Source organism: Melanostigma gelatinosum (genome assembly GCF_949748355.1).
Source record: "Melanostigma gelatinosum genome assembly, chromosome: 19".
NCBI classification, from domain to species: Eukaryota; Metazoa; Chordata; class Actinopteri; order Perciformes; family Zoarcidae; genus Melanostigma; species Melanostigma gelatinosum.
This window is the reverse complement of record NC_136652.1, coordinates 9,455,076-9,481,548: the sequence shown is the minus strand read 5'-3', so window position 1 is coordinate 9,481,548 and position 26,473 is coordinate 9,455,076. Positions and strand designations below refer to the sequence as shown.

Below are 26,473 nucleotides of genomic sequence, written 5' to 3'. Positions count from 1 at the left end.
GGATAACGATGCGTCAACACCGTCACTGGTCCATGGGAAGCAAACACGAGGAGGTAAACACATGGAAATCAGAACTCTAAGACAAGTAAATGTCACCACAAATGACATTTTGGCCTTATTTCTGTTTGTGGCTGGCAAAAAAAAAATAGACCTCACAGTCAGATATATTATATTTATGTTGCATTGATTAAATATTCAAGCCTATTGATGAGGATGAAATGATGCAAGACAAAATCCACACACATTTCTGATTGTTTTTGAATGGCTGATAATCATTTCTTAGATTGAAGCTACTAAGATTGGATGCATTTTACATTTTGTTTGCACTGTAAATGCCAAAGTAAACAGCACAAGTATCCTAGATGAAGTTACTAACTGGTACCACGATGACAACGTGGTTTCTATGTGACAGTATCTGCTGAGCTTGTGGGTAGCCTCCAAAATGTGCTCTCAGTGGAAGTGAACATTTAACAAGTCAAATGAGACATTTTACATGTTTAACATTTAAACAAATGACGTGTATTGTCCAGAATTACCTGATTGATGTCGGCTCGTGTCTGACATTATTTGTGAGGGAACAGTTCAACTAAAAAGCCACAATTAGGATTCGATTGACTGTGAAAACACACCAACCAGGAAGGTGTGGTTTATTCTGACTTCGTAGAGCCACTTTCCTTGAACTGTCAAGTTCACAAAATAATATAAAAGATGGAACTAAGACAGAATTCCTTCAAAATAAAAGCACCTATTTACAAGTAAAAAGAGAGTCTCATACTGAAGTCAAGTTTGGTTTATAGCCATTTTAACATTTCTTCCAAATATCTGTTTAATATTTTTGCCACATTTTTACAAACCGGCTGCTTCATGGACATCACTCACAAAACTAGAAGAGCAGCTAATCATGGATCATCATGAACTAAACAATCTGTTTGGCTATAACTGTGCAAAGCATGTTGTTTCATAGTATTTCTCAAAGAAAACGTTTGGAAATGCTTTACAGGAAAACAAAAGAAAGGAAACGGGAATAAAAGACAATACACGGCATGAAACACGGAGTATAAAGTACACACATAACAAGCTGTACAATCAACAGAAAGCCAAAGGAGGCATGGCATTTCATTTAGTATTTGGGGGTCACAGGAACAAGTGTTGTTGTTTGTGCCAGAAGCACAACCAGATTACAAACCAAAACAAACTCTTCAAAATCATCAAAAGAAAAAAAAAATTCCATTTTATTTGGTGCATTTTTCAGTTTACTCATATCAACATATTGACGTTAACGCCAATGCTGATGAACGATTGCGAAAAACAAAAAACAGCAAAGTGTTCCCGAGGGTGGATTTTATTTTGAAAGCACTGACTGGATCTTGTGTGCACCTTATTGTGTACGATTTGACATAATTTCCCATAACGCAGCTGGTGATTTGTCTGCGGGCTGACAGCAACAGCCGTGCGTCTTATATGAACGCAGTCTGACTGTCGGTGAATTGACTCGGTGTTCCCTGCGGCTCACAGCAGCTCCCCGCACTGTTTATTTCAGACTTTACGGGCACGTGACACCGCAGCAGGACTTCATATTGTCAAACTTTGTCTGCAACTGGTGTTTGTGGAGGAAGAGGTAAGAATATCTCCCTGCTTATGAAATTGTTACCTATTCATGTTTGGGGTGAATCAGGGTTGGTGGGTGAGTGAAATCCTGTCTGTCCCTCTGATATTTTATGATTGTTTAACTTCAGGAGGCCTGTAACTGTGTGTGTCAAATGTACTTAGACTGGTGGGTTAATGGGTGACAGAATAAGCTCCAGCAAGATGGTGAGATTTTATGCAATCATTTCTAGGTCAAAACTGGACATAATCAGCTTTTCTCAAATACTATGTGAAGGAAGATGCTGCTTATCATAAATGTATCGCTCCCACTGTGACGTCTTATAATCTCAAGATATATCCACAATCATATTTGGATATTCATATAAACCCCTGATCTGATTCGTGTCTATTTTGTGAATCTGGGAATTGGGCGTAATTAAAGAACCTAATGTGAATATTTGCCTACTTCAAAAAAGCACTCATCTCTGTGTAAACAAGCAGCTGTGATGCAGAGGAGCTCGCAGAAAGAATTCCCCCTGTTTGAACTTTGCATCTGATGTTGGATCACCACAACAATCTCCAGTTCAAGCATTGAGTTATTCTCGTTTTTTTTTTTAGCAAATTGCTGATGTCACACTGCTGATTGCATTTATTATACTTTATATATATTTGTTCAGAGATTGCTTTCACTGTAAAGATCTTTTTTGGGTTTGGTGTCATGCAGAGTTTTTAGGAAATGCAAGGAAATGAATGTTATAGTTCCGTATATTATTTAGAGGTTAACATTTTCATTGTCATTTTTTTTAAATTTATTCGGAACATCCTTTATTATAGTGCAGTGAAGAATGTGACTTAGCCTATCACACAGCCTTATATGTTTAATGTTCAAGTTGAATTCATACCTGTTGTAACTGTAAAGCAGACATCTCTTGCTGTGAACCCGAGGTTCTACAGCGGGGCAAACAATTCACTGAGATTTTCCACATTCTCTGGTGCTAATCAGCACTCCCACTCCCTCGCTGTATATAGTAATGTTCGGCTTCTTTCACTTCTTCTCTCGCATCCGTTTCCGGCTGACTTTAGGGAGGCAGTGATGTTTTAGGATGGGAAAACTACATGGCCTTGGGCTTTTGTGTAAAAGGCATGCACTTCTGGCTAATGACCAAGAACAGTACTGTCACTTCAGACATTGCTTTATTTGGTTTCGACATTTGTGTATGCTTTTGGGGGACATGCTCGGTGCATGTCTGCATGTGTGCAATGCATTTAATGTATAAGCTGCATGAATGTTTGCCAACTGTATGAATATGGAGGTTGCCTGGTGTCCAATCTTCCATACAAAGCCAAAAAACGCTGTACCTATTTGTTAAGACCAGATTTATACATTCTTTCCTGTTTCCTGCAGTAGAAAAATCCATTTTAATGCTCAAACATCTTAATTATTGAGTTTTGTTATGCTACACGAATGAGACAGAAGCAAAATCTAATTATATCGAAATAACAAAGCAACATGTGGACAAACTGCTAAAAGCTAACTAGCACTAGCTAAGTAGCACTACTTGCCGCCTCTGCCTCTTGAGGAGTTTATGTGTTTGACGTGGTTAAGATGCCTTTAAATCACATATTTAAATGTATTCAATTAAAGGTTACTGTTATTAAACTAGCCTTTAGATTGCCCCCCTAGCGCAGTGCCTAGCCTAAATGTTGCTATATGCAAGGTATGTGGCAATGGTTATAACCAGCCTGAAAATACATACAATTTAAGTATGAACAGCATATAATTGTTATGCACAGTTTGGCTGAAAAGCGTCAACCTTTTTTGTTTGTTCCTTTTTATGTCGGTGCAGTTACTGCTCTGTGCCTTTGATGCACAATAGAGAGCAGCATATACTCCTGCAAAGCAGCCGACTTGGATGCTCTGGACGACACACTATCAGACCTGTGCGTTCTGTGTTGTAGCCTTGTAAGGTAGTAATGATGGAGACCTCTTCCTCAAGACATTTGAACCTCACACCTTAACTTCATTTCAATAAAGCCACGGTGGTTTACTGTATATTCCTTCACGTTTATTGTGCAGAGCAGGAGGTTTTCTTTCAATTCAATTCAATTCAATTTATTTTTGTATAGCCCAAAATCACAAATTACAAATTTGCCTCAGAGGGCTTGACAATATGTACACATTTGCCATCCTCTTTTCACAATTAGCTGCCAGCTGCTGGAGAGTGACAGTGAAGAGGGTTTGAAGGCTAGGTCAAAGCTTCAAAGGAAACCACATCTGCTTTCACCTCCAAATGGCAGATGAAGCAACCAAATGTTGCCACAGTCTCTTTTCTGTTCTCTTCAAGTGACTCATTTGTTTTAGGAGTCAGTTCATTGGCTACAAACACAAGGGCGTTGGAAACTTAGTGGAACAAAATGCCGCTTTCCTTTTTTTTTTTTTACGATAGCCTCACAAGTGTAATGACGTTTTTATTTGCGTTTGCGTATTATTGATGGTAGGGCCGCATATTTTGATAAGACGGTGTATTACTTCATTTCATCAATCATTTTTCCACGATTGGAGCAGAAACAGATGAGCTGGCAGGTGGCGCTAATAAACCTCAAACGCAGAATACCTCAAACTCGTTGATTTCCTGCCATCGCATCAGTCTAGAATGATGTTTGGTAAGAATTGATGAACCCAAAGGAGACGGAGGTAAAGCCATCCTCTTACTGCCAAGACACTCGGTACTATCAGCCAGAAACAGATCGTTTGTCAAAACTAATTTCATTTAAGAATATAATAAATTCTGTTGCCCTTGAAGCTGTTGTAACAGCTGAGAGTAATGGACTTTCATAGTATCTGTGAAGGCTAATGTGTCTGAAACATCACAATGTCAAAAACCATGGCGGTCGGCCCAATCGCAACAATTTGAACGTGAATACTGTCCTCGTTGTTGCACCAAATTCAAAATTCAAGTGACAAGTGACTTATTCAGCATGTTAACATTTTTTGTGAAAATGCTAACGTCAGGGTTTGAATGTGAGCCTCAAACCGCTGAAGACTGACGCCTCTATATGACCCACATAAGACCATCAGCAAGAATATTTGAAATTTTGTACAAACTACTGTAACATTTTGTCTAATTTACTTCATTTATTCTTACATTCACTTTTTTTTCCTTTTTAGATGCTCACCCACCTGTTACGTGTCCACACTTCTACAATGAAGCAAAGGCTTCAATTTAAAAAAAGAAAAGAAAAAACTTCTCTTGTTTGTTGCAAAGCGTCAGTGGAAGTCCCGGATCTCTTATTCTAGACGCAACAATACGGTCGTAGACTATTGGAAGATTCTGAGAAGAATTGTGCCCAGTTTTAGTATTTGATTGAGCGTGTCATGACTTTCACGTACAGTAACTCAAGAAGTAGCAGTCAGCTGGTGGTAAAAATTAAGGAGCTGGAGGGTTGTTGACAATGAAAGCAATGATCGGTACGCTTAAATGACTCCATTCCCCAAAGTGTTTCCACAGATGTAAGAGTGATTTATCCGCTGGCATTTTAATGTGATGATATAAAAATGAATACTGCTGATTTACACGGTAACAAAACGATTTAATGATCCCATGTGCTCGTTGCAACTTTGTGAGGTTAATTACCGCCAGTTTTCAGCGGTGCTCATTTTACGCTGACTGCGCAAGACTTCAGCTACTCCTACGGATTATTGACTTTTGTTGGCAAGCAAAACCAAAAGAGCGTCTCAGCCGTATGGGAAGATTAACGGACCCTTTTTCTTCTGGATTAATTATGACTTTCAAAAGTGAGCTTCATGCCAGAAAGGCGGAGACAGTGTGTACCAACTTCGGCTGAAGACAGAGTCCTGCCACCCACGAATGATTAACTCGTCTGGATTAGCTTTATCTGATGTCGTAAGAGTAAACTAACATGTCCCGATAGACTGTACTTGTGTGTGTTATATTTATTGATCTACCAGCTGTGTCTGTCTACAGTACAAAGTAAATCCTGATTTCATATTTCCTCTTGTCATTGCCATGACACTGCCATTCTAAAAGAAAATCCACCTTGCAGCAGTATTATTTTATTCCAACTGGAAGCGTCTACTTCTCAGACAGTGTTTCCCTTGTGTGTCTGAATAATGAACATAATCAGTTTTATTTGAAAGAAGAATCGGTGTGTCTTTGTAGAGCAAAAGTCTAAATCCGTATGACTTTTTCTGAAGGTTTTCAACCACAGACAGCCAGAAACGTGATTTTTTTTTTTATACAGGCCTAATGCAAGATCTTGATTTGTCCTGCATTTTCAAAAACGGATTTGGACTTTTTGTTTTACGAAAGCGCTACACTTCTAGGAAAAAGAAAATCCTAAACAGACTCACAATTAATGTTTTTGTAAAATGACGACTCAGAATTTTCTGTTTATTTAGTTCATAGAAGTGTTTGTTCATGAAAGTTAGTTTAATTTAAAGAATATATATATATATACATAAATAAATAAAAAAAACCTGGGTCAAATGTGACAAAATGTCACAATAAAAATACAATTGTACATTTTTTTGAAATTTATTTAAAATAAAAAATCTCTTACAATTTGAAAGACAAATATTACCTTGGGATCTGTGATATAAAAACATTACTTTTGACTGTCTCACGGCCATCTTCAGCAAATAGATCGTGCTCAGGTGTCATCACATTACTCGCGCGATAAGAAGATAAGTGGTCACACCTGTTACCTGGTACTGTCATGCACTTCTTTTTTTAAAGGAATTGGCAGACGCAGCCCCTACTGAGAACAGACTTAATGTCACAAAATTCACCATAACACTTCACAACCAGTACTTCAGCTGAAGACTACCGTTTCTCTCTTTGTCTTGCAGGTGGATAGCACTCCATGTGCGACCACTCAATGATGTGACATGGCTGGACAGAGACTGAGCACTGAATATCTCCCCTGCTCTGGGAAGACTGTGTTCACTACCCTCTGGATCGTCTGATATCCGTTTGATCATGTGATCCATCTTGCATTTTACTTGTGAGCAGAGTCAAAGTCAGCCAAAGGAGTCATTCATCGCTCTGGGAGTCTACAATGTGAGCTCATGAGAAACATTAAACAACGCCGGCCTGTGTTGGTAGATCTGCTGGTCTTTGCTTTGATATTCCAAGGCCAGTGAACTTGACACCAGGAGATAACTCCATCCCAGGCTCATATTCTCTGTCGATGATGCGTTAAAGCCGGGGATACGCAGACCGTCTATAGTTGCGATGGCCGCTGCCTCCTCCCGAGAAAAGGATCTGCCCCTCCTCCAGCTCCAGGAGGTGGACTCCAGTCGAATTAACTGTCGCGTCCTTCCTCCGGCCCTCAGCTCCTCCTCTCCTGGCTTTTCCCTGGAAACAAGCCATTCCATCTGCATCCCGTCCCCCTACACCGACCTCGGCCACGACTTCACCACCATACCTTTCTACAGTCCAACTATGTTCACTTATGCCAGCCAGGGCATTTCAGACTGCCCCTCCGTCCATCGGTCACTGAGCCCCTCCTTATTCTGGCCCAGCCACGGCCACGTGGGGGCACCCCTAACCCTGCCCCACTCCCAGACTCTGCCTCAGCACGGGCAGCCGATCCAGAGTCCATGGGTGGAGCTGACGCAGCGGGACAGTGTCGTAACAACCAGGTAGGATGGCGCATCACGCCCTCACTCTGGCACACACTGTTTTACCTCTCACCCAAGCTCACCTGTCTGTCGCAGAGCGGCAGCTGACGATCATTTTAAATCATCACTTAATCTGCAGATTATTTTATTCCAAAAGCACCAACATATTAAACATGCTGAGCAAATCAGCAATTACTCTCATGTGACAAGCAGTTATATGGCTCAACTTATTAATTGATTTTCAAAGTTATTGAAGAATACTGTCAACCGACTAATTGATGAATCAACTAATTATTTCAGCCCTAGTCAGTATTCGCGGTTGAATTTTTAATACAAAAAGAATGACTGCCAAAATATAACTGAAAATGATCATTTGTCCTGTCTCCTTCAATTATTGCCTGCTTAACGAAGGCTGCAAAAAGCCAAACTAATCTAAAGATGGTAATGATTCATTGAAACATCCTGCTCATGAAATGACTCGTTCCACGTGTTTCTCTTTCTTCTTTTGTCTTGAAATCATGACTGAAACGTATCTGTTAGTCAGAGTGTGAGGAGTCGTTCTCAGGAGAGCGAGGAAGCCGTGGTGTCGTCCGGCGGGAAGGCCGACCTCCACTACTGTGCCGTGTGTCACGACTACGCCTCGGGCTACCACTACGGCGTCTGGTCGTGTGAGGGGTGCAAGGCCTTCTTCAAGAGGAGCATCCAAGGTGAGACACGCAGATACACAGCGTGTCCAACTCAAGATAGCCGTGATAACTTTGTTGATCCCTTAACTTTTACTTTAGCATCATCATGAGGTCAGCATTTTCATTTTAACCAATACTTTAGTTTTGCAGATATTTGTTCATAAATCATTCAACTTACTCTGTGTTTAGTGCTATTTAGCATATAAGATGAACACGGCTGTCGATTTGTGTTGAATTCTCAAACTGCAAAAGAAGAATTTGCATCATTAACACTGAGCTTTTTCTCCTCGTCTTTTCTCTTTCTTCTTCTTGTCGTCGTCTCAGGACACAATGACTACATTTGTCCAGCAACCAATCAATGCACTATAGACAAGAACCGCCGCAAGAGCTGCCAGGCGTGTCGCCTTCGCAAATGCTGTGAAGTTGGCATGACCAAGTGTGGTAAGTTTCTTTGTATTCTCTTATTTCTGCCCGCGAAGAACATTAAACTGTAACCAGACAACATACCATCTCTTTTTTTTTTTTTTTGTTTAACCAACATGCTGTTCTGGTTGTCATTTGAAAAGTTCCCCGTGGCTTTGTTTGTTCTAGAGTCATGTTGCTCCTTTTCCCAGAGCACCATGATCGCGCTCCAGCAGCCAGGAAAGGTGGTTCTTCGATCCAACGTAAACTTAATCTGTTTAACAGCTGCTAAAAAATGTGGAAAAGATTGCCGTTTGCTGTCTGGGATTTCTAGCGACCCACACTGTATTTAGTATTTAAAGCAGCCATAATAAAGATTTTTAGCGATGTATTCTCGCAGCTTTTTGGGGAATATCGACTTATTAAACGGTCCTTTCCAGCAAAAGTCGAACAAAAAACCCTCTGGAAAAAAAACACTGTTCACCACCTGCCCAGCCTCAAAACGCAGTCGGACAAAGTCGGCAACTAGCTGGTGAACGTTGTGGATCGTTTAACAGCGTCAGAGCCAGATATTTCCCTCAGGAGACCAAAGACGGAGCTGCTGATGATGCTCCATATCTATAGGAGGTGTTAATAAGCAACTGTCATTTTTTACTGCCTCCAAGAGGCCAAAACAGAAATCCTGAAAACCAAACGAGCTATAGTCTTATTTCACAAGCAGTATGGATGGTGAAATATGTCCAGCGCCATTGTAAAATGGCTTGTTTTCTTTGTCTCAGGTATGCGAAAGGAGCGTGGGAACAACAGGAACCCCCAGGCGAGGCGAGTGACCCATCTGTCCTCACAGGGCAGAACCAACGGACCAAAGACGTTGGCCGGACCAGCGGCGGGTTTGTTAAACGAGCCCCACCCTCCCGCACTGACACCAGAACAGCTGATCGGGCGGATAATGGAGGCGGAGCCGCCGGCGATCTACCTCATGAAGGACATGAGGAGGCCGCTGACTGAAGCGAACGTCATGATGTCGCTCACCAACCTGGCTGATAAGGAGCTGGTTCACATGATCAGCTGGGCCAAGAAGATTCCAGGTGTGTGTCTGGGTATGCAGGGAACCTTTTAAAGGAAAATCACGATCAATTTGAGTGACATTACAGTCGTTGAGCTATGTTATGCATAATAGGATCACATTCCTCAGTGACACCTCAGCAGCTCAGTCAGCTGTACACTTGAGTTACCGACTGTATCTTAGCTAGCCGCCGTAAGTGTCTCTGCTTTATTCAGCACGGGAGTCGAGCCTGTGCTGATTGTGACAGACAAACCAATGGAAGGCTGTGACTTCAGCCGATTTTTCAGCCATGGCTTCTCTTCCTTTGCTTCAGGCGGACACTATGACCCAGAAACCTTTTACCTCACCCTGAGGTGACGTGTTTGTGTGTCCCTACTAGACGGAGTCACTCACAGTGTGGCTGAAAACAGATAATAGCACAGGTCATACACTGTCAGTGGGTACATGGCCCCAAAACTGTTTTCCTTAACTTGCTTGTGACCCGATTTGGATACGTTACCTAATGAATAAGGACTGCAATCAACCTATCGTTTCAGCACTAGTTTGGACACGATGAGTGCTGCTTGTCGTCTGTGTGGAGCATCACTGGCAGCACACGGTTACATACTGTTTGATCATGTCATTTCCTCAGGGTTTGGAGAGCTCAGCCTTTTGGACCAAGTGCACCTGCTGGAGTGCTGCTGGCTGGAGGTGCTGATGATCGGACTGATGTGGAGGTCAGTGGACCATCCGGGGAAGCTTATCTTCTCCCCTGACCTCAGCCTGAGCAGGTACCACCGCCGACATCTCGCATATCGACCGCACAAGCTTGATTAAAGGGACAGTTTGGCATCATCATCATAGTCACTGTGGATGTAGTTTTACATAGTTTACTATGGTTTTATAGTTTTATTGTTAGTGGCGGGGTCCGCCATTATCGCACGATTCAAATTTCTTCCACACGCACATTGGATTCACAGGAAACTGTGCATGTATCTATCACATCGTTACTGGTGTATGTCTGACAAAGCAGCTGCTCAAGGAGTGTTTTTAAACTTCACTTGCTGTTACCACAGTAACCACGGGTGTCACAAAATCAACCAGGACTGAAATTTTAATAATTTTGACGAGGATTCCACTTGAAGTTGTAAGTCTAGTTTGTTTATTTATGATTGGAAAAAGGAGTACTGGTGTTTGTCGTTTGTTTTTTCTCCTTCTCAATTGTCAACATCAGTATCGGTCTTAAGAGAACAGTGCACGATGTGCCCCAGCCCCCATTTGTTGAGAGTACAATAAACTGAAATCAAAGATCATCCATCCCACGTTCAGTGCAAGGCCGGCCACAATGCGATTTAGATCCTACTGCTGATAACTAACAAAGATATAGCTTCATTTCCAATGTGGGAGTTCAAACTGCCACCTCCTCCGCAGCTCTGTCGTTTAGAAACTGATGAGCAGCTCTGCCTGCATCTGTGCTTGCACTCAATGAGAAGTTTCTGCTGACACTCAGCTGCTTCTAAAGCTTGAACAAAGCGTCTTGATCTCTCCGACTCACCGGCACTTCCTTTGCGGTAGACCTTATTGTCATATCATGCCTTCGAAATAGTGCAGTGCATTGTCTGCAGCCATTGTTTGTAGGATTTATTTTGAAAAGTAACGGGTAACTAAAGCTGAATATTTCCTTCTGAAATGTAGTGGAATAGAAGTATAGAGTATAAAATGTACTCAGCTACTTTCTACGACTGGAATCTTCTGCTATTTCTGCAACTTTCAGTCAAACTCTGTTACAGAAGTGTTAATAAAACGATCTCATAATCCAGCCGAGAATTCCTTTACCGAAATATTAACTGCTAAACAAGTACCGCTCCATTGCCATCTTTTGGATGTTGGTGAGAGTTAAATCCATGCTGCATTTTTGCAAAATGTCACAAGATTTCTACCTAATTTCCCAAAAGGCAAAAAAAATAAAGAGGTTTCTGTGTCTTTGCATGGTAGAGAAGAGGGGAGCTGTGTCCAGGGCCTCTCGGAGATCTTTGATATGCTGATAGCTGCCACGTCCAGGGTGAGAGAACTCAAGCTCCAGAGAGAGGAGTACGTCTGCCTCAAGGCCATGATCCTCCTTAACTCCAGTAAGTGTGTGTGTGTGCGTGTGTGTGTACATACACTTATAAGGCCTTTGTGCAGCCTATGTCCTCTCTATGTGTGCAGGTGAGACAAGGAGATGCATGTTTGTGTCTGTGACGCGTCACTACGTGACGCCACAGCTGAGTGATTGGTGTCTCAGCATGTGATCTTGTCTGTGCGGGAGTCTGCACAGGGTTGGCAAGGGGACCAGCTAAATAACGTACCAGTGAAAAGCCTAATGGGAACACTGTGTATATGCTCTCGTTGGTTCTGCTGAATGCTCGCAGCAACAAACTGTGCCTGTTTGAGGATGAACAAGGTCAGAGTCTCTCTGGTGAGCAGCTATTCCGTGGAGTAATTAACATCCGACTAATGTTTCTGTTTTCCCTTTTAAATCCCTCAGCCAGCGAGTCGAACAGGGCTCAGTTTTTGCACCAATCTCCTTAATCTTATCTTTTCATGTGTTTGAACATTTGTGTGTAAGCAGGATGTAAAAAATGTAATATTTGACACCAACCTTGTAACATAATTGAAAAGTTATACAGTAGTTTGTACAGTCGTGGCTTAATTTGTTTTAGATATTTAGCCAATATTTATTTCAAAATAAAGGCTTAGACTAAAATGAAGGCTAAAGAAAGCGACTAATTGTCTGAGATGAAAAAGATTGGATGTCGATTTGTCCAATCGCACCAGAATTGTCATCGTCACAATGCATCAATTACAATTTGTTAAAATCAAGATGTCTGCTCCTCTCCGTGTGTCACCAGACATGTGCCTCAACTCGTCAGAGGGCAGCGAGGAGCTGCAGAGTCGCTCCAAGCTGCTGCGTCTTCTGGACGCCGTGACGGACGCTCTGGTGTGGGCCATCGCCAAAACCGGCCTCAGCTTCCGCCAACAGTACACCCGCCTCGCCCACCTGCTCATGATGCTCTCACACATCCGCCATGCCAGGTAAAAGGACCCCATAGTCATGGATGTTCTCGATACAAAATTGCTAATTTATGTGTTGGAGAGAATGGTACCTTTCTTTTTACAAATAACTTGCTGATTTTATGGACTGTTATTAAACAAAGCACTTGCCTTCGGTGCTCTCTTCTTCTCTCCAAATATGCAGCAACAAAGGCATGGACCACCTCCACTGCATGAAAATGAAGAACATGGTGCCTTTGTATGACCTGTTGCTGGAGATGTTGGACGCCCACATCATGCACGGCTCCCGTCTGGCCCGCCGGCCTTCCCAGCAGGAGCCCGGGGACCAGGCGCAGGTTGCTGCTCGGCCCCACGGCTCCAGTAGCGGACCCTCGGGTACCTGGACTCCCAGCAGCACTGCGAGCGGAGGTGAACGCAAGTAGTTCCGTGCAATGCGTTTTCACCGCTTTGCACAAAACTAATTCACAAGACTGATGAGACTTTTTGCTGGAACATTTGGCTGAATTCTGTGACACCGTGTACTCATGATGGTGAACTCTTGAATCGTAGGACGTCACTCTGCAGACAGACCAAACTCTCTGTATCACTACATATTGAAAAATTAGACTGGAAACCAGTTCTTATTGATCATTTGGCCTGGAGCACCAGCTCTTGCTTAAACGTTGCTGTAATATGTTACTGCCGTGATTCTCTTGAGCTGAGAAGCAAATTTCATATCTGATCATATTCAAATATTTATCGTCCGTGTCTGGTATTGGTCTGGAGGTCCAACAGAGCGCGCTGGGTGTAAATAATGACAAAAAGAGATATGCACAAGCCCTGTTGGATATAGATGGGTTTGGGTGATACGATGATGTATAAAAAGACAATATAGTGAATTGTTATACATCTTCTTTCGAGGTAGCTGTTTATTTGATGGCTGAGTGTATATATTCAATTTGCATATTTTATTCATCCAAATGATAAAATACCTAAAAAGGTATTTGTTTCTCTGGACTAGACAAACATTCCCATCTTTTCATTTAATCTATAAATTGATCAATACCACTCTCCCAGCTCTACGATGAATATGTATCGCAGACGGTTAGCTTAGCTTAGCATAAAGACGGGGGGAAACGGCTAGCTATCAGCGCCTCTGAAACTTACTAATAATATAAGATATGTTGGTTGTTTAATATGTACAAAAAACATAACCAATGTGACATTTTAGTTTTTTTTTGTTCAGATTAAACAAATGAGATATGTTGGAGAGCTTTAGAGTTGCTGGTAACGACACGTTCCTGTCATAATTGACATCCACAGACATGAATGGTTTCGATCCTCTCGTCTAACTCTTGGCGAGAAATTCAAGCAAGTGTACTGTGTTCACTATTTCTTTAATGCAAAATGACATATCATGTGATGGAAGACGGTATCGCTATTTAGTTAGCATTCAACAACTACAGCACCTGGAAGACTTTGACAGCATACATGTGGCTAAAATATGGGAACTGTTGTTGCTAAATGCTGAACATTGTTTTGTCTTGGTTAAAATGACAATGAGTCTATTTTAGTCGTAGACGTAGATACCCATCTAGCTTAGAATATTGACAGGAAACATTTCAGTTAGGCCACTGAAAGATTGAAAAAGTATTTGAGAATTGAAACCAGCTATTGTTTCCTGCTCCTACTGACCACTAGAGGGCGCTTTACAGCTCATACTCACACCTGAGGGCCTTCTGCAGATTGGTCAATTGTCCCTGTACAGTCCTGGCTTCCTCGTCAGAGACATAACATTTGTTTTCAGAGAGGAAAAAGTATCATAACCATTATTGCTCTGAAGACAACATTGCACTCGATCTGTGAAGTTTTGCTTGAAGAACAGGAAAATTATTTTTGTATCTTAGAGCAGTCTACAGTAGCTAGTCATCGTGTGCACAGTCGTGCTTCGACAATCAGGATCACTGCAAGAAGGGCGCATAATATGTAAATATATGCTTTTCCTCTGGTCACACTCTTTATGCATTCTTGCAAACTGTATTTTGACTGTGTACTTAGGTTGTACTTTATGTTTCCCAGACAATATTGTGATGATGTGCCTAGTTTGTGTCTGGTGAAAGGACTTCTGGGTATTCCATCAATTATCAAACGGTATCTCCAGTGTGTTCCACCATGCAGTTTGACCGAACTACGAACTATGTTTTATATTTTATGTCTAAAAAGATATGTTTACACAATTATGTGTATAAAACTGCCTTAATTATGTACGGTTGGCTTCATAGAGGTAACATTACAATTTTAACAGTCTTTGATGTAAAAAAATGGAATGTCATAAAATAAAATGAATGGATAATGTTAGGGCTGGGCGATATGGCCTAAAAAAAAAATCTCCGATTTTTTTACAAAAAATCCGATTCACGATTTAAATCGATTTTTTTCCCCCAAAATTTTTTGCAGATGACAGAAGCTGTTGAAAACAATTTTTTCTTTTATTTTGTGATGATTTTCCCAAGTAGGTTGATAAAAATAAAGTGCAAACAAAACCTGAACATTGTAGAAAGGTGCCTGTAGTATACAAAAAGTATTTGGTCACTCTTTTGTTTGCCTGAATCATTTAAATATAAAATTTAATTAAACATAACATTAAATGGCATTAAATAGTAGCCTTCCATTGTAAACAACTGTGCAAATGTAACTTTTTACAGTAAGCTTTTCTAACTGAATACACTGATACAAACACAGCATGAAATAAAATGTATGTGACCCTTTAACATTCACATTTTCAAAAGTGCAACATCTGATCTAACATCAACATAACATATTTTGCACAGTAAATAAGTGCATGTAAACAAAATCAAGTGCATTCACAACATAACCAACAGTATTAAACAGTAGTGCATGTTTTTTCTAAATATTTTTTGCCAGGAAGACAAGCCTGTCTACTACCTCTGGCTTCAGGCATGCACGGTGGCATGTAACAATGCCCCCCCCACACACTGAAAAGCCTCTCAGAGGGGGCACTTGTAGCTGGCACAGAGAGGTATTTCTTTGCTAAAGTACTTAGCCTTGGAAAGTTAAGTTGGTGACGCTTCCACCAGTCAAGTGGATCGGTGTCTGGGTCAACCTGCTGGACCACAGGTCAGTTGTTGCGGAGTAGAATGACATCCCCTCCAGCTCCGCAGAGATCCTTTGGCGTGTACTATTGTACAGCCGAGGCAAGGCAACGTCAGAAAAATGTTTACGGCTTGGTAGCACGTACCTGGGGTCCAAAGCTTTGAGACGGTGAATAAACCCCGGCTTTTCCACGGTGTATATGGGCACCATATCTTTTGCGATATACATCGCGACTGCATCCGTGATGGCTTTCCACCGGGCACTCTTCTTCTCATGCGGAGTACAGTTGGTGAATGTCTCCAAAATGCTGGGTTGTTGTTGTGAGGTGGCGGCGGCGGCGGCCAGCAGTGAAGCTGCTGGCCGCCATTGTTTTAGTTTGTAAACAATGCGCGCGCACTCTACTACGGGAACCCAACGGGGGGGAGGGGTGGGGGCGATTTTCTCGATTTTCAATAAAACACATCGCCTTAAAGCACACATTCGAATTAATCGATTAAATCGATTTATCGCCCAGCCCTAGATAATGTATACGTTTGAATTAAAAAACATCCGATAAAAGCTAAGCAAGGACTTGTGTACAGTCACTTTTATACTGAAAATTATTCCCCCCCCCCCCCCCCCCCATCTTATTTGGCTTCCAGCTGATTTTCCAATCATTGCTGGAATTTGCACGGTGGCTTCTACAGTAGCTGAAGGATATTTAAAATATCTTACCTGTTACTGCCACTGCTCCAGCATGTTTCCTGCTTTACCCCTCCACACTTAGGCTGCAGATCTTTGCATTATTCAACTAAAATATTGGCTTTTTTGTTAACGTGGTGTTTGTCATGATTGAAATACAGTTAAATGGGTTTGTTCGTGAAATAAATACAAAATTCTGTTCTCAGATCAAATCTTTATGAATAGAAATACAATTTCTGTGCGCAGAAGGAGCCAGGCGAGACATGTCTTCTCTCTGCATGACACGCAAGACACATGGATGTTTATTACAGGAATACAGGAAATACACACACTATTGGGTGATAAGGACATACCTCAACGAAATCAGGAGAGTCTGAGAACACTCCTGCGCATCTGCAAGTAAACCTTTCTCACTAAAAGGCAAAATACGTAAGTCTTTCTGCAAACCTTTGAGTAGAGAAACCTTTCTTTGGATCTGCAGAGGCACTTTGGTGTCTGCAGGATCTTAAAAAGTCACTTTTTTCCATTTTTGACCTTGTTCTCGATGTATATCTGTTCAAAGACATGCTATGACTTTTTAATGACATGCTACACTATAACTTTTTTTGCTTTTCATTACATACAATATGACATTTTAATGACTTTCTGACATATTACACTGACTTTTTATGACTTTCATAAACATACTTTACTATGAGATTTGAAAGATTTCTTAGGACGCACGATACTATTTGTGAAATATACTATTATCTATATCTATTATCTATATCTATTTTGTTACATTTTATGACATACTGTACTATCACTTTTTATGAAGTTTAATGACAAACTATCCTAAGATTTTTTTATGACTTACACAATGACTTTTTTATAACTTTTTATGACATACTATAATATCAGATTTAAGTTTTCTGACGCGCTATACTCTGACTTTTATATGCCTTTTGGCCATACTACGACATGTTTCTGACTGTTTAAATGACGTTTATCGACATGCTATAGTATGACTTTTAACAAACTTTACTATCACTCTTTTAACTTTTTTCCACAAACTATCCTGTGCCATTTTTTGACATACTATACTTAACTTTTTTTCATTACTTTTTTCGACACACTATACTATGACTTATTTACTACTAAATTTCCTACGACATACTATACTATCATTTATTTTTTTTAACTAATTTCCACAAACTATACTATGACATCTTTCGTCATACTATAGTACGACTTTTTAAAAACCATTTTCGACATACTATACTTTGACTTTTTTCCTTTTTTCGACATACTATACTGACTTTTTTTCATTACTTTTATCAACATACTTTACTATGAGTTTTTTAAAACTTTTTTCGACATACTATACTATAAATTTCTTAGGACATACTGTACTATAACTCCCACAAACTATACTGTGACATTTTTCCACATACAAAGACTTTTTCTTTTACTTTTTTCCACGTACTATGACTATTTTTAATATCTTTTTCTGACATACTATACTGCAACTTTTTAAAAAACTTTTTTCGACATACTACTATTTAAAAAAAAAAAAAAAAAAAAAAAAAAAAATGTGAAGGCCTCTTCACTGACCAAAGCATATACTGCATCCCTCTGTAAAGTGCATATTTACATTTTTATTTGTTCATCATTCTAGGCAAAACAATTACTTTGAGTAAACAGAGTTAAGAAAATGTTTACAACCAGAAAAGTAGGAGCATACATCAACCATTTGATGTTATAAATAACAATTGTATTTTTACATTTTGTACATACAAGTTCTCCTGCTAAATCTAGTGTTTCAACAGTGCACCGGGAGGCATGAACATGTCTACTTACGATCAACTCAAGACAAATAACCTCTAAACAAATAAGTTCATACAATTGTGTATGAAAGTGACGACATTTGGCTTCATAAAGATAACATCAACATTTTAACAAGTGTCTTTGATGTAAAAAATAAACTTTTTGAAGAATTCATTCCCACATAAAAATAGATTATGCATGATTTTCTTCTTTTAAGCGCCAGGTTAGACAAAAATAAATGTCAACGGTTCAAAAAAATCGAACAGGGAGTTGTTACAGTCACTATTATGCTGTTTGGAAACTCTTTTTCATCTTAATTCCGGCCTCTCGTTATCAAATGAACTCACTGGAATATGTTCGCTGTATCTCAGATATGTATCTTACCTGTTATTACACTGTGTTTTCTGCTTTACCCCTCTACAAGTGTCAAGACACCCCATCTACTGTGTCACTCCTTAAAGGGAGATCTCCAAGAGGCTGCAGATCTTTCCATTGTTAAGCTAAAATATCTGCATTTGTGATCACACGTGGTGGTTTTCCAAATTGAAACAGTTCATTTTGTTTGTGAAATAAATACAATCTGTTCAAAGACCCCTTAATGACGTTTCTTTTGGAAGACAATCAATTCATCAGCTTGACATCATTTCTACATGTTTGTTCAGGTGTGGCAAAAAGGTGGCTTGTGATTTTCATTATGTTTTCAGTCTCTATATCTTCTTCCTAAGTACATTTCTGTCAGGTTGGCGGTGGGCCGTTGGTGTAGCGTAACATGGGGTAGAAGGACCGGGCGAAGTTGTTGGCCCCAGTACAGCCGGGGTCGCTCTCTGACTGAGGAATCAGACAGGGGAGGAGCAGGAGAACCAGTAGGAGGAGGTGGAGGGGGAAGGCAGCTCGAAGGACCCGGTAAAAGAAGGAGCGAGGCGGGGGCGAGCCGTTCTTCTCTCTGCATGACGCACAAGACACGTGGACACAAGTTTATTACAGGAATAAAGGAAATACACACACTATTGAGTGATAAGGACATATTGTAACAACACCAGGAGAGCCTGCAAACACTTTTCAGTATCTGCAGTCTTTTGTTTGTCAACTTGTCATCAACAAATGATGGATTTCAGACACCATTAAATAGTACTGTATTAATAAATGCCAATATACTGAAGTCTTTCTGCACACCTTTGAGTCGAAGAACCTTTCTTTGGATCTGCAGATGCGCTTTGGCCTTGGACATCTGATGCAGTTTCACAATCCTGAATAAAAGACACATTATTATTTCACCATCCCTAATTTCAACATACACAGGGTGTCCCGCAGGATCTTAAAGTGTATTAAAAAAGTCTTAAACATAGTTTTCTTGACCTCCAATTCCTTTACTTGTGACACAACGCATGTAAAAAAAGACAATAACATTAAGGACTGGTATAAAGTAGCCAACAGTAATTCTATTCAAAAGAGTTCAAGTGTGTGTGTGTGTGTGTGTGTGTGTGTGTGTGTTACAGGGAACAAGACTATTGCTCTCGAGTATTAGTGATATTTCTAATAAACCTTGCATTGGGTTTTCATTCATTCCCTTGTGTTTTGTTCCCACTGCATCAATCTGAATTGTGTTGCATTAGCTGTCTCTGTCTTACAATAAATGTTTGGAAAATGTTAGTTTAAGTGTGTCGCTGATGTAACTTTAGCACTCAGAAATGGCGCTGAGGTCTTAAAATCATGGAAATGGTCTTAAAAAAGGTCTGAAGAGGTATTTAATTCCAGGAGCCCTGCAAGTACCCTGTGGTAACAATCTGGTTTTTAAATATAAGAAGTTCATAAGTTCAGGATTGCTGTTTGACATGACAAAGAAAAGCTTATTCGTTAAACTCTCACCAGACGCTGTTGAACAGAGCTGAGGTCGCGGTCCACTTGCCTCAGCAGACTCTTCAGTTTGCTGCTCGTCACATGGAGCTTCTCCTCGACCTCGCCGGTCTCCTCGGCCTCGTCCTCAGGCTGCAGCTGAGACCACAGAGCCTGGAGGGAGGCCTGCTGAGTCTGCCTGCCCTGCAGCTCCTTCTGCAGCTCCTTCAAACCACAAACGCAAGAGATGGTGACGGGGCAGCCGAAGCAGGACAGTGAATATTTGACAACAACACGATGATCCGCTTACTGTGAGCGTGCTGAGATGTAGCTGCAGGGCTCGAACAGGTGCGGCTGGTTCACTGATGTCCACTGCATAGCGTCTGCTCTCTGCGTGGGCCAGCCACAGCAGCAGGGAATGGAGGGTTTCATGGAACTCCTGTGTGGAGAACAATAAAATAAGTGGTAGTTAGAAGCAATTGGATCTTTTACTGAATACAAAACAGTGCAAAAATGTAATGCTTAGAGATTTGGCACAACCTACATTTTTTTACTACAAATTTTACACAAATACTCTTCGTAGATTTATTTTGTGTGACATTGGGGATGAACTCTCAAATAGCAATAAGCATAACACAAAACGCACTTCTACATGATGCAAGTTTGGGATGCGGAGTGGGAACGAAAGAGACACCATTCTCCCCATTACAAGTCAGTGTGCCATCAAATAATGAAGCTGTTCTTTTTATGTCGAAAGTTACATCATTTTGCTTTAAGTAAACTGCAGTGTAGAAATACTCAGTTACAAGTAATTATGTATATGTACAATGGTGTTAGCATCCAAATACACATAAAGTACTCAAAGTTAAAGTACTCAAAGTTAAAGTACTCAAAGTTAAAGTACTCATCATGCAGATTTTTCCTCGCTTTGCTAAAATGAGCCCCAACTTTGAAGCTCTTTATTCTGTATGCGATTATAAGAGTCCAAAGAATGCAAACTCACGCACTACGTTACCTTGAAACTCTTATAAATATGTTGTTTGTGGACAGCTACATACGTAGTGGAAGCGTTTATTTTAATATGGGCAAATAAAAAATGTCTACAAGCTGTGTGAATGGCATTAAAATAAGAAAGAAAAGAAGAAACGTCTGATAAACCTCATAGAACAATCAACCTTAAGTAACACTTCAAATTAAAAAAACATACAGAACAACAGCAATGGCATAGAGCAAATAGTCATTCATATTTCAAGACACCACAAGACTGTAATAGTCTATTATGAATACTTTCTTCTCACCTGGCAGCGCATCAGCGTTTTCCTCAGACTGGTGTCCCACTGCTGGAGGCCCGTACACGCTCGGCCCCAGCCTTGGTTCACGGCAGCCACTCTCTCCTGTAGTTCTGCTGCTTCCTGAGCTCGCAGGTTGACGGACAGCGTGATGGACTTGTAGCGAGTAAACGCCCTCTGCATCTCCTGCAAGAGAATACCCATGAATATGAACACAACAGTGGAATACTTAGCATCCGATCTGTTGTGTTTGGTCTGAAGTGTCACCTTTAGTTCTGTGGCTCTGGCTGCCAAGTCCTCAATGCTGGCTGCTGGGTCGGACTGCTGGAGGCGCTCTAGCTCCGGGGTCACCTTTTCCAACCAGGAAGTGATGTCGTCGAGGTCAGATGTGAGATGACGGGCCTCCTGTGGGCTCCTGGACTGAGCCTGGATCAGCTCCCATCGTTCAATCACACCTGAGAGAGCAAAAACATTCACTGATGTTGAATTGTGTGCTGTTCTTTGTCACAAGGTGCTGTGAGAATCTTACCATCATTAAATATGGATGAATAGACAGTCGCACCAGCCATGTATCCTGTGGATGCCAATGCTTACAGCTTGTCACACAGACATGAAGAAACAGCAGCACATGGGGCCGGTTTACAGACGATTTTTGAAACACAACACGAAAGGAATACATCTTAAGCACATATCTGTTGCATGGCTCTGCTCTCAAAAGGTTTATTGTGTTGTGGTTTAAAACATTTTCATGGACTGGCCTCAGTTGCTCTTTTATTTATCTGTCTGACAAGCTGGAACTTCTTTTAAACGTTAAAAGCATTTTTCCACCGTTTCAGGCATCCATTGGTTTCTAATCGTTTAACCCGCTTGGTTGAGTTGAGCCGAGTTGAGTATTGAGCTGCACAATCCAACACAGTCAATATCAAGTCATAAGTCGCAGCGTCTCCCACCTGACTGTTTGTCTGAGGCAGTCAGTCCCCTCAGGCCGAGGTCGTCCGGCTGCCCCTCCTCATCCAGGATCAGCGAGACTCTTTTAATGTCCTCAATGCTGCCGCTGCACTCAGACATGAGACGCAACTGCAGACACAAGAAAGACGCTGTTAGTAGAGCACACGCTGTGAGAAGCATCTACTCATATGTTTACAGTAATTGTCTTCTCTCCATGTCCTCCCCAGGTAGCTGGTACTGGTTTACTTGTCTCCAGTGGAGCTTTGAAACGTACATAGCCCTGCTTTAGAGGGGTGCTGGTGAGGGTGGGAGGAGCCTCAGTGTGGCCCTCTGAGTCCAGCTGTGTTTCTGTGTCTCCCTGTGATCGCCATCTTGGAGACTCGTGTACAGTCATGGACCTGCTTGAAACTGAAACACACAAAAATAAAAGTTATTAAATATATGAAACACCCTCATATTTGACAAATATAACAGTATTTCCTACTAAAAACCTCTAATTTGGGTTTACTGTATTTCTCAAATTTGCTGACTTATAACACCGGTTATTATTGGTCGGGGAGGCAAATTGTGAGATGCAGGTTTTTTGTTTTGGTGAGACTTATACTTTCTTAACTGTAGCTCTCTATTTGGGAGATAAAAACATCTCCCTGTATGCCAGGGAATGGCATTTGGAACAATTTACTATTGTCAACTCAATTAATGCCACTGAAGGAAACGTCACTGGAAGACCATTTACAGCTATCAGTGATGGGAACTCTTAAGTTACAAAACTTCATTTTACAAAACTGGATCCAAAGAGCTACTGGCAGCTACGGGCGTGGCTTAGGTGTGACGAGACGGAGAGGCGACTTTCTTTCTAAAAAAAAAACAATGGCGGCTCCTGAAGAGGTTTGCGTAGATGTCGCAATAACATTAGTTTTATCTGAAGTGCAGAGTAGTTTTTCATTGAGAGAAGAGCAAAGAATTTGCTTTGCTTTCCTCCTGACTGGCTTTGGTAAGAGTTTGATTGACAGATGGCTCATCCAATATTGTTTTGAAAGTGACTGCCCTTTTCTAAACTGTTTCCAACTGTGGCATCTCAGATGGTTCTGTACAACAAACCATCTGGTGGGTCAGATTAACATCAGATACCTTATTTTAAATTACTGTGAGAAATGATGGTGAAGAAACAGGCCATTTTAAGACAGTGTAAAGGGCTGATCAATGGCTGATCAATGGCTGATCAATGGCTGATCAATGGCTGATCAATGGCTGATCAATGGGCTGTTCAAGGGCTTTTATAGATGTGTCTAGAAATTATTGGATGAGTAAAGTAGATGAACAACAAAATGGTAAAACAAAGTGAGGAAGGAAAATTAAAAACAAGAAAAAGTTATGGGATTACATTATGAGGAAAGTGCCGAAAGAAAAAGGGGGGGAGATAAAAGACAGGATGTTGGGGGACAAAAGGATGAAAGGGACTAAAAGGGACAGAAATTTAAAAACACAACAAAACAGATTGGACTGGTAAAAAAATGAAAGGAAGGTTGGTGGGGAAAGACACATGTAAAGAAAGCAAATTCAGTGAATAAATCAATGAAAGAGATCTATCCTCGCAGAGGCTGAACAAAAGTCAAGGTCACCCGGAAATGAAAAATAGTCAATGACATCATTCATGCAGCTAGTCACAAGCTTGACCAAAATTAGACCCGTTTTATTAGTACAGAGCCAATACAATTCCTATTTGGCAAGAAAACATAATAAATCAGACTAATAATATAAAATGTCTGACCAGAGCTTTGACATTTAGAGATTGTTGAGCTTCATTTATATCCTACTTATTAGCCAGTTAGTGTTTTTATTTTATTTTTATAATTTAGACCACAGTGCGTCTAAAATGAAGAACACCAGCTCAAGAAAAGATGTCAGAGAAAGAAAAAGGTACAAAGTCTTTGTGTACGCACTGATTTTCCAAACCACAGCTACAGGAAGCAAAGTATCGACATCACGACATGCAAATAGACACAAAGTGATACATGAGCTGCTCGAAGACATTTGTTGGAAACCCATTTCACCATGAAGAGTCAAGGAGTGGACTATTAAAGCAGAAGTTGAAGATGTTCTTTTTTTTATCCTACCCAGTGAGGAGGCTCGTAGGGCCTCCGGAGCTTCGACAAATTCCTCCTGGCTCTCAGTCAACTCCACCTCTGAGAGGAGAGAGGGGTCAGAGGGGAGACGTATGGATGATTATGATGAATGATTATGAAGGATGAATATATTATTCAATGATTCATATTTAAGAATTCATAATTAGTCATAAACATAAGTGTTTTGGAAATGCATAATTAAGATAAGCATAAAGTGTTTTAGGGTTAGCTAACAGTAGAATTTGAGACATGAAGCATATGCAAAAGTTGCAAAGTCTTATCTATTATATGGAATGTTTATCATAGAGGGATTAAACCGTAACCGACGGTCATTGAATGTGTTAGTAAACTCAGGGACAGAAAGGCAGACAGGCAGAATACACTCCTGGAAGTTAGCCAATAGGAATCGGGATAAACGGAAGTTATTTTATTTATTTTCCACAAACATGAGGACCCAAATAGACTTGAATTGTTCCGTGTTTGATTCACTTCTGCAGCTCTATGTTATATTCATTTCTAAGTTATTTCCCACAACTATGGGGAGGACTCAAGGCCTGCATAGTTCTGTGTTTAGTTCTGTGACCTCAATGTATGTGACCTCAACACATGCCAGTGTATTTTTTTTCTCCTCTTCATGAAAGTTAAAATAGCAATAAAATGTCAATAATTGTCTTTATTCTTGTTCTATTATTTCATAAATACAACAAACTACAGTTTTTGTACATATAATATAACTCTATATAAAACGTATATAAGCTGTGATATCGAACAGCTTTTGCGGCTCCAGACACATTTTATTTGGTAGAAAATAGAGCAAAATGGCTCTTTGGACAGTAAAGGTTGCTGACCCCTGCCCTATGACCATGTGACATGTAAAACTCTTACAGCAATACAAACTAGGAAACCGGGTGAAACTGGATGAACCGTGAATCAATATGTTTTTCTGTAAATCTACCTGATAGTGCACTGAAGTAAGTTCTGCCATCCTCATGATCTTCCTCCTCCTCGTCGTCCTCATGGGACGACGATGACCCTCCTACGTCTCCGGTGTGGTCCCACTCCAATGGCAGGGAGTCCACGCTCACCGGTGTCTCCCGCCCCGAGCGCTCCAGCGGAGAGGCCAGCAGGCGGGTGGGCGTCGCCGGGAGGCTTCCATGGCTCCGCCCAAGCCACGGTCGGCCAATCAGCTCCAAGCTCGACTCCAAGGAAAAGGTAGTACCAGAGAGCACCGGTTCTTCTCTGATCAACTACGGTGAAGAAAGAGAAGGGATTCAGCTCGTCACTTGCGGACCAGACCTTTTTGGTTTGTGCCCCTTAAATTCAGAATTCAACCCCCTGTCTGAGCATCTCAGGGGTCAATTTCACCATGTTTAAAGCGATTTACATTTGTTCTCGAGTATATTTGGAGGCGTTTCACCATGAAGAATGGTGCCCTCTAGGACTCAAAAATGCTAGAATTTCACCATCATCGTCATTTACTTAGGCATGAATTCAGTTATGAATGGAAGAATGGATGTAGTTTATGTGTGTGTGTGCTCCATCCAGCTCACCGGGGGCTGGCTGAGACGCTGGTGAAAGCGGACCAGTCTGCTGAAAACCTCCTGGCAGTAGGAGTGCAGCTCCTCCAGCTCTTCTTCTATCAGCGCTGCATCCTGCAGTGAGCTCTTCTGGATGAGACCCTCTCCAAACACTATCAGCCCGTCAATGCGCTCTGTGTTCAGGGTGATCTCCTTCTGGAAGCTCTGCAGGAAAGAGGATCGAACGGTTGGATGAACAAACGGAGTCAGTAATATGAAGAGTTTCAGAAAACCAAAGGGAACCAAACACAACTGCTGCAACATGTAAGCGCCAAGAGAACTGACTGAAATAGTTTCGATTTTCTTTCTTTTTTGGTCATAAGAGGTCATTTCTCCTCTAAAAGATATAAAGGCTTAAAGTCAGACAAATTAAAAATAAAAAAACAAACTGAGCAGAGCTTTTTTCCGAACATTGAGCGTGACTTGCGTGCGGTCGCTATAAAACAAGTGTCTGTATGTGTCCCAGTGTGTCCTCACATTGAGCTGTTGGATCTTGTGATGGACGTCGCTCTCTGAAAAGTGTTCGACGTTGGTGAGCTGCAGGTCCAGCTCGGTCAGCCACACCAGCATGCTCTCCCTGGTGCCTTCAAATTCCTCCCTCTGGCCGGTGAAATACTGAGAGAAAGGTGAAGTATATGATATATATATATATTTTTTTAACATGACTGTTTGCTGTGAATTAAAGCCAAAGAACAAAAATTG

The 26,473-nt window shown here is 41.1% G+C and overlaps 2 protein-coding genes across 2 annotated transcripts in view; one reads left to right on the top strand and one right to left on the bottom strand.

The window, feature by feature from the left end:
• Positions 1–6,842: 6,842 nt before the first annotated feature.
• Positions 6,843–12,840, top strand: esr2a (estrogen receptor 2a; the record flags this gene model as incomplete). Its single annotated transcript, XM_079291149.1, has 8 exons — positions 6,843–7,252; positions 7,772–7,938; positions 8,242–8,358; positions 9,099–9,407; positions 10,017–10,155; positions 11,360–11,493; positions 12,256–12,439; positions 12,603–12,840. The coding sequence occupies 8 exons, from the start codon at positions 6,843–6,845 to the stop codon at positions 12,838–12,840; spliced, it is 1,698 nt and encodes a 565-aa protein (XP_079147275.1).
• A 4,969-nt stretch (positions 12,841–17,809) lies between these two features.
• The window catches only part of syne2a (spectrin repeat containing, nuclear envelope 2a), a gene marked incomplete at its 5' end in the record, with an annotated part of 83,876 nt that continues 75,212 nt past the window's right edge, over positions 17,810–26,473 (bottom strand). The window contains 12 exons of the mRNA XM_079291148.1: positions 17,810–18,941; positions 19,172–19,245; positions 19,865–20,056; positions 20,142–20,270; positions 21,130–21,306; positions 21,388–21,575; positions 22,071–22,197; positions 22,343–22,476; positions 24,186–24,254; positions 25,150–25,441; positions 25,745–25,936; positions 26,249–26,386. Of these exons, the coding sequence (XP_079147274.1) occupies positions 18,734–18,941; positions 19,172–19,245; positions 19,865–20,056; positions 20,142–20,270; positions 21,130–21,306; positions 21,388–21,575; positions 22,071–22,197; positions 22,343–22,476; positions 24,186–24,254; positions 25,150–25,441; positions 25,745–25,936; positions 26,249–26,386 (1,920 nt within the window). The 3' untranslated portion in view covers positions 17,810–18,733. The remainder of the gene's footprint in view (positions 18,942–19,171; positions 19,246–19,864; positions 20,057–20,141; positions 20,271–21,129; positions 21,307–21,387; positions 21,576–22,070; positions 22,198–22,342; positions 22,477–24,185; positions 24,255–25,149; positions 25,442–25,744; positions 25,937–26,248; positions 26,387–26,473) is intronic.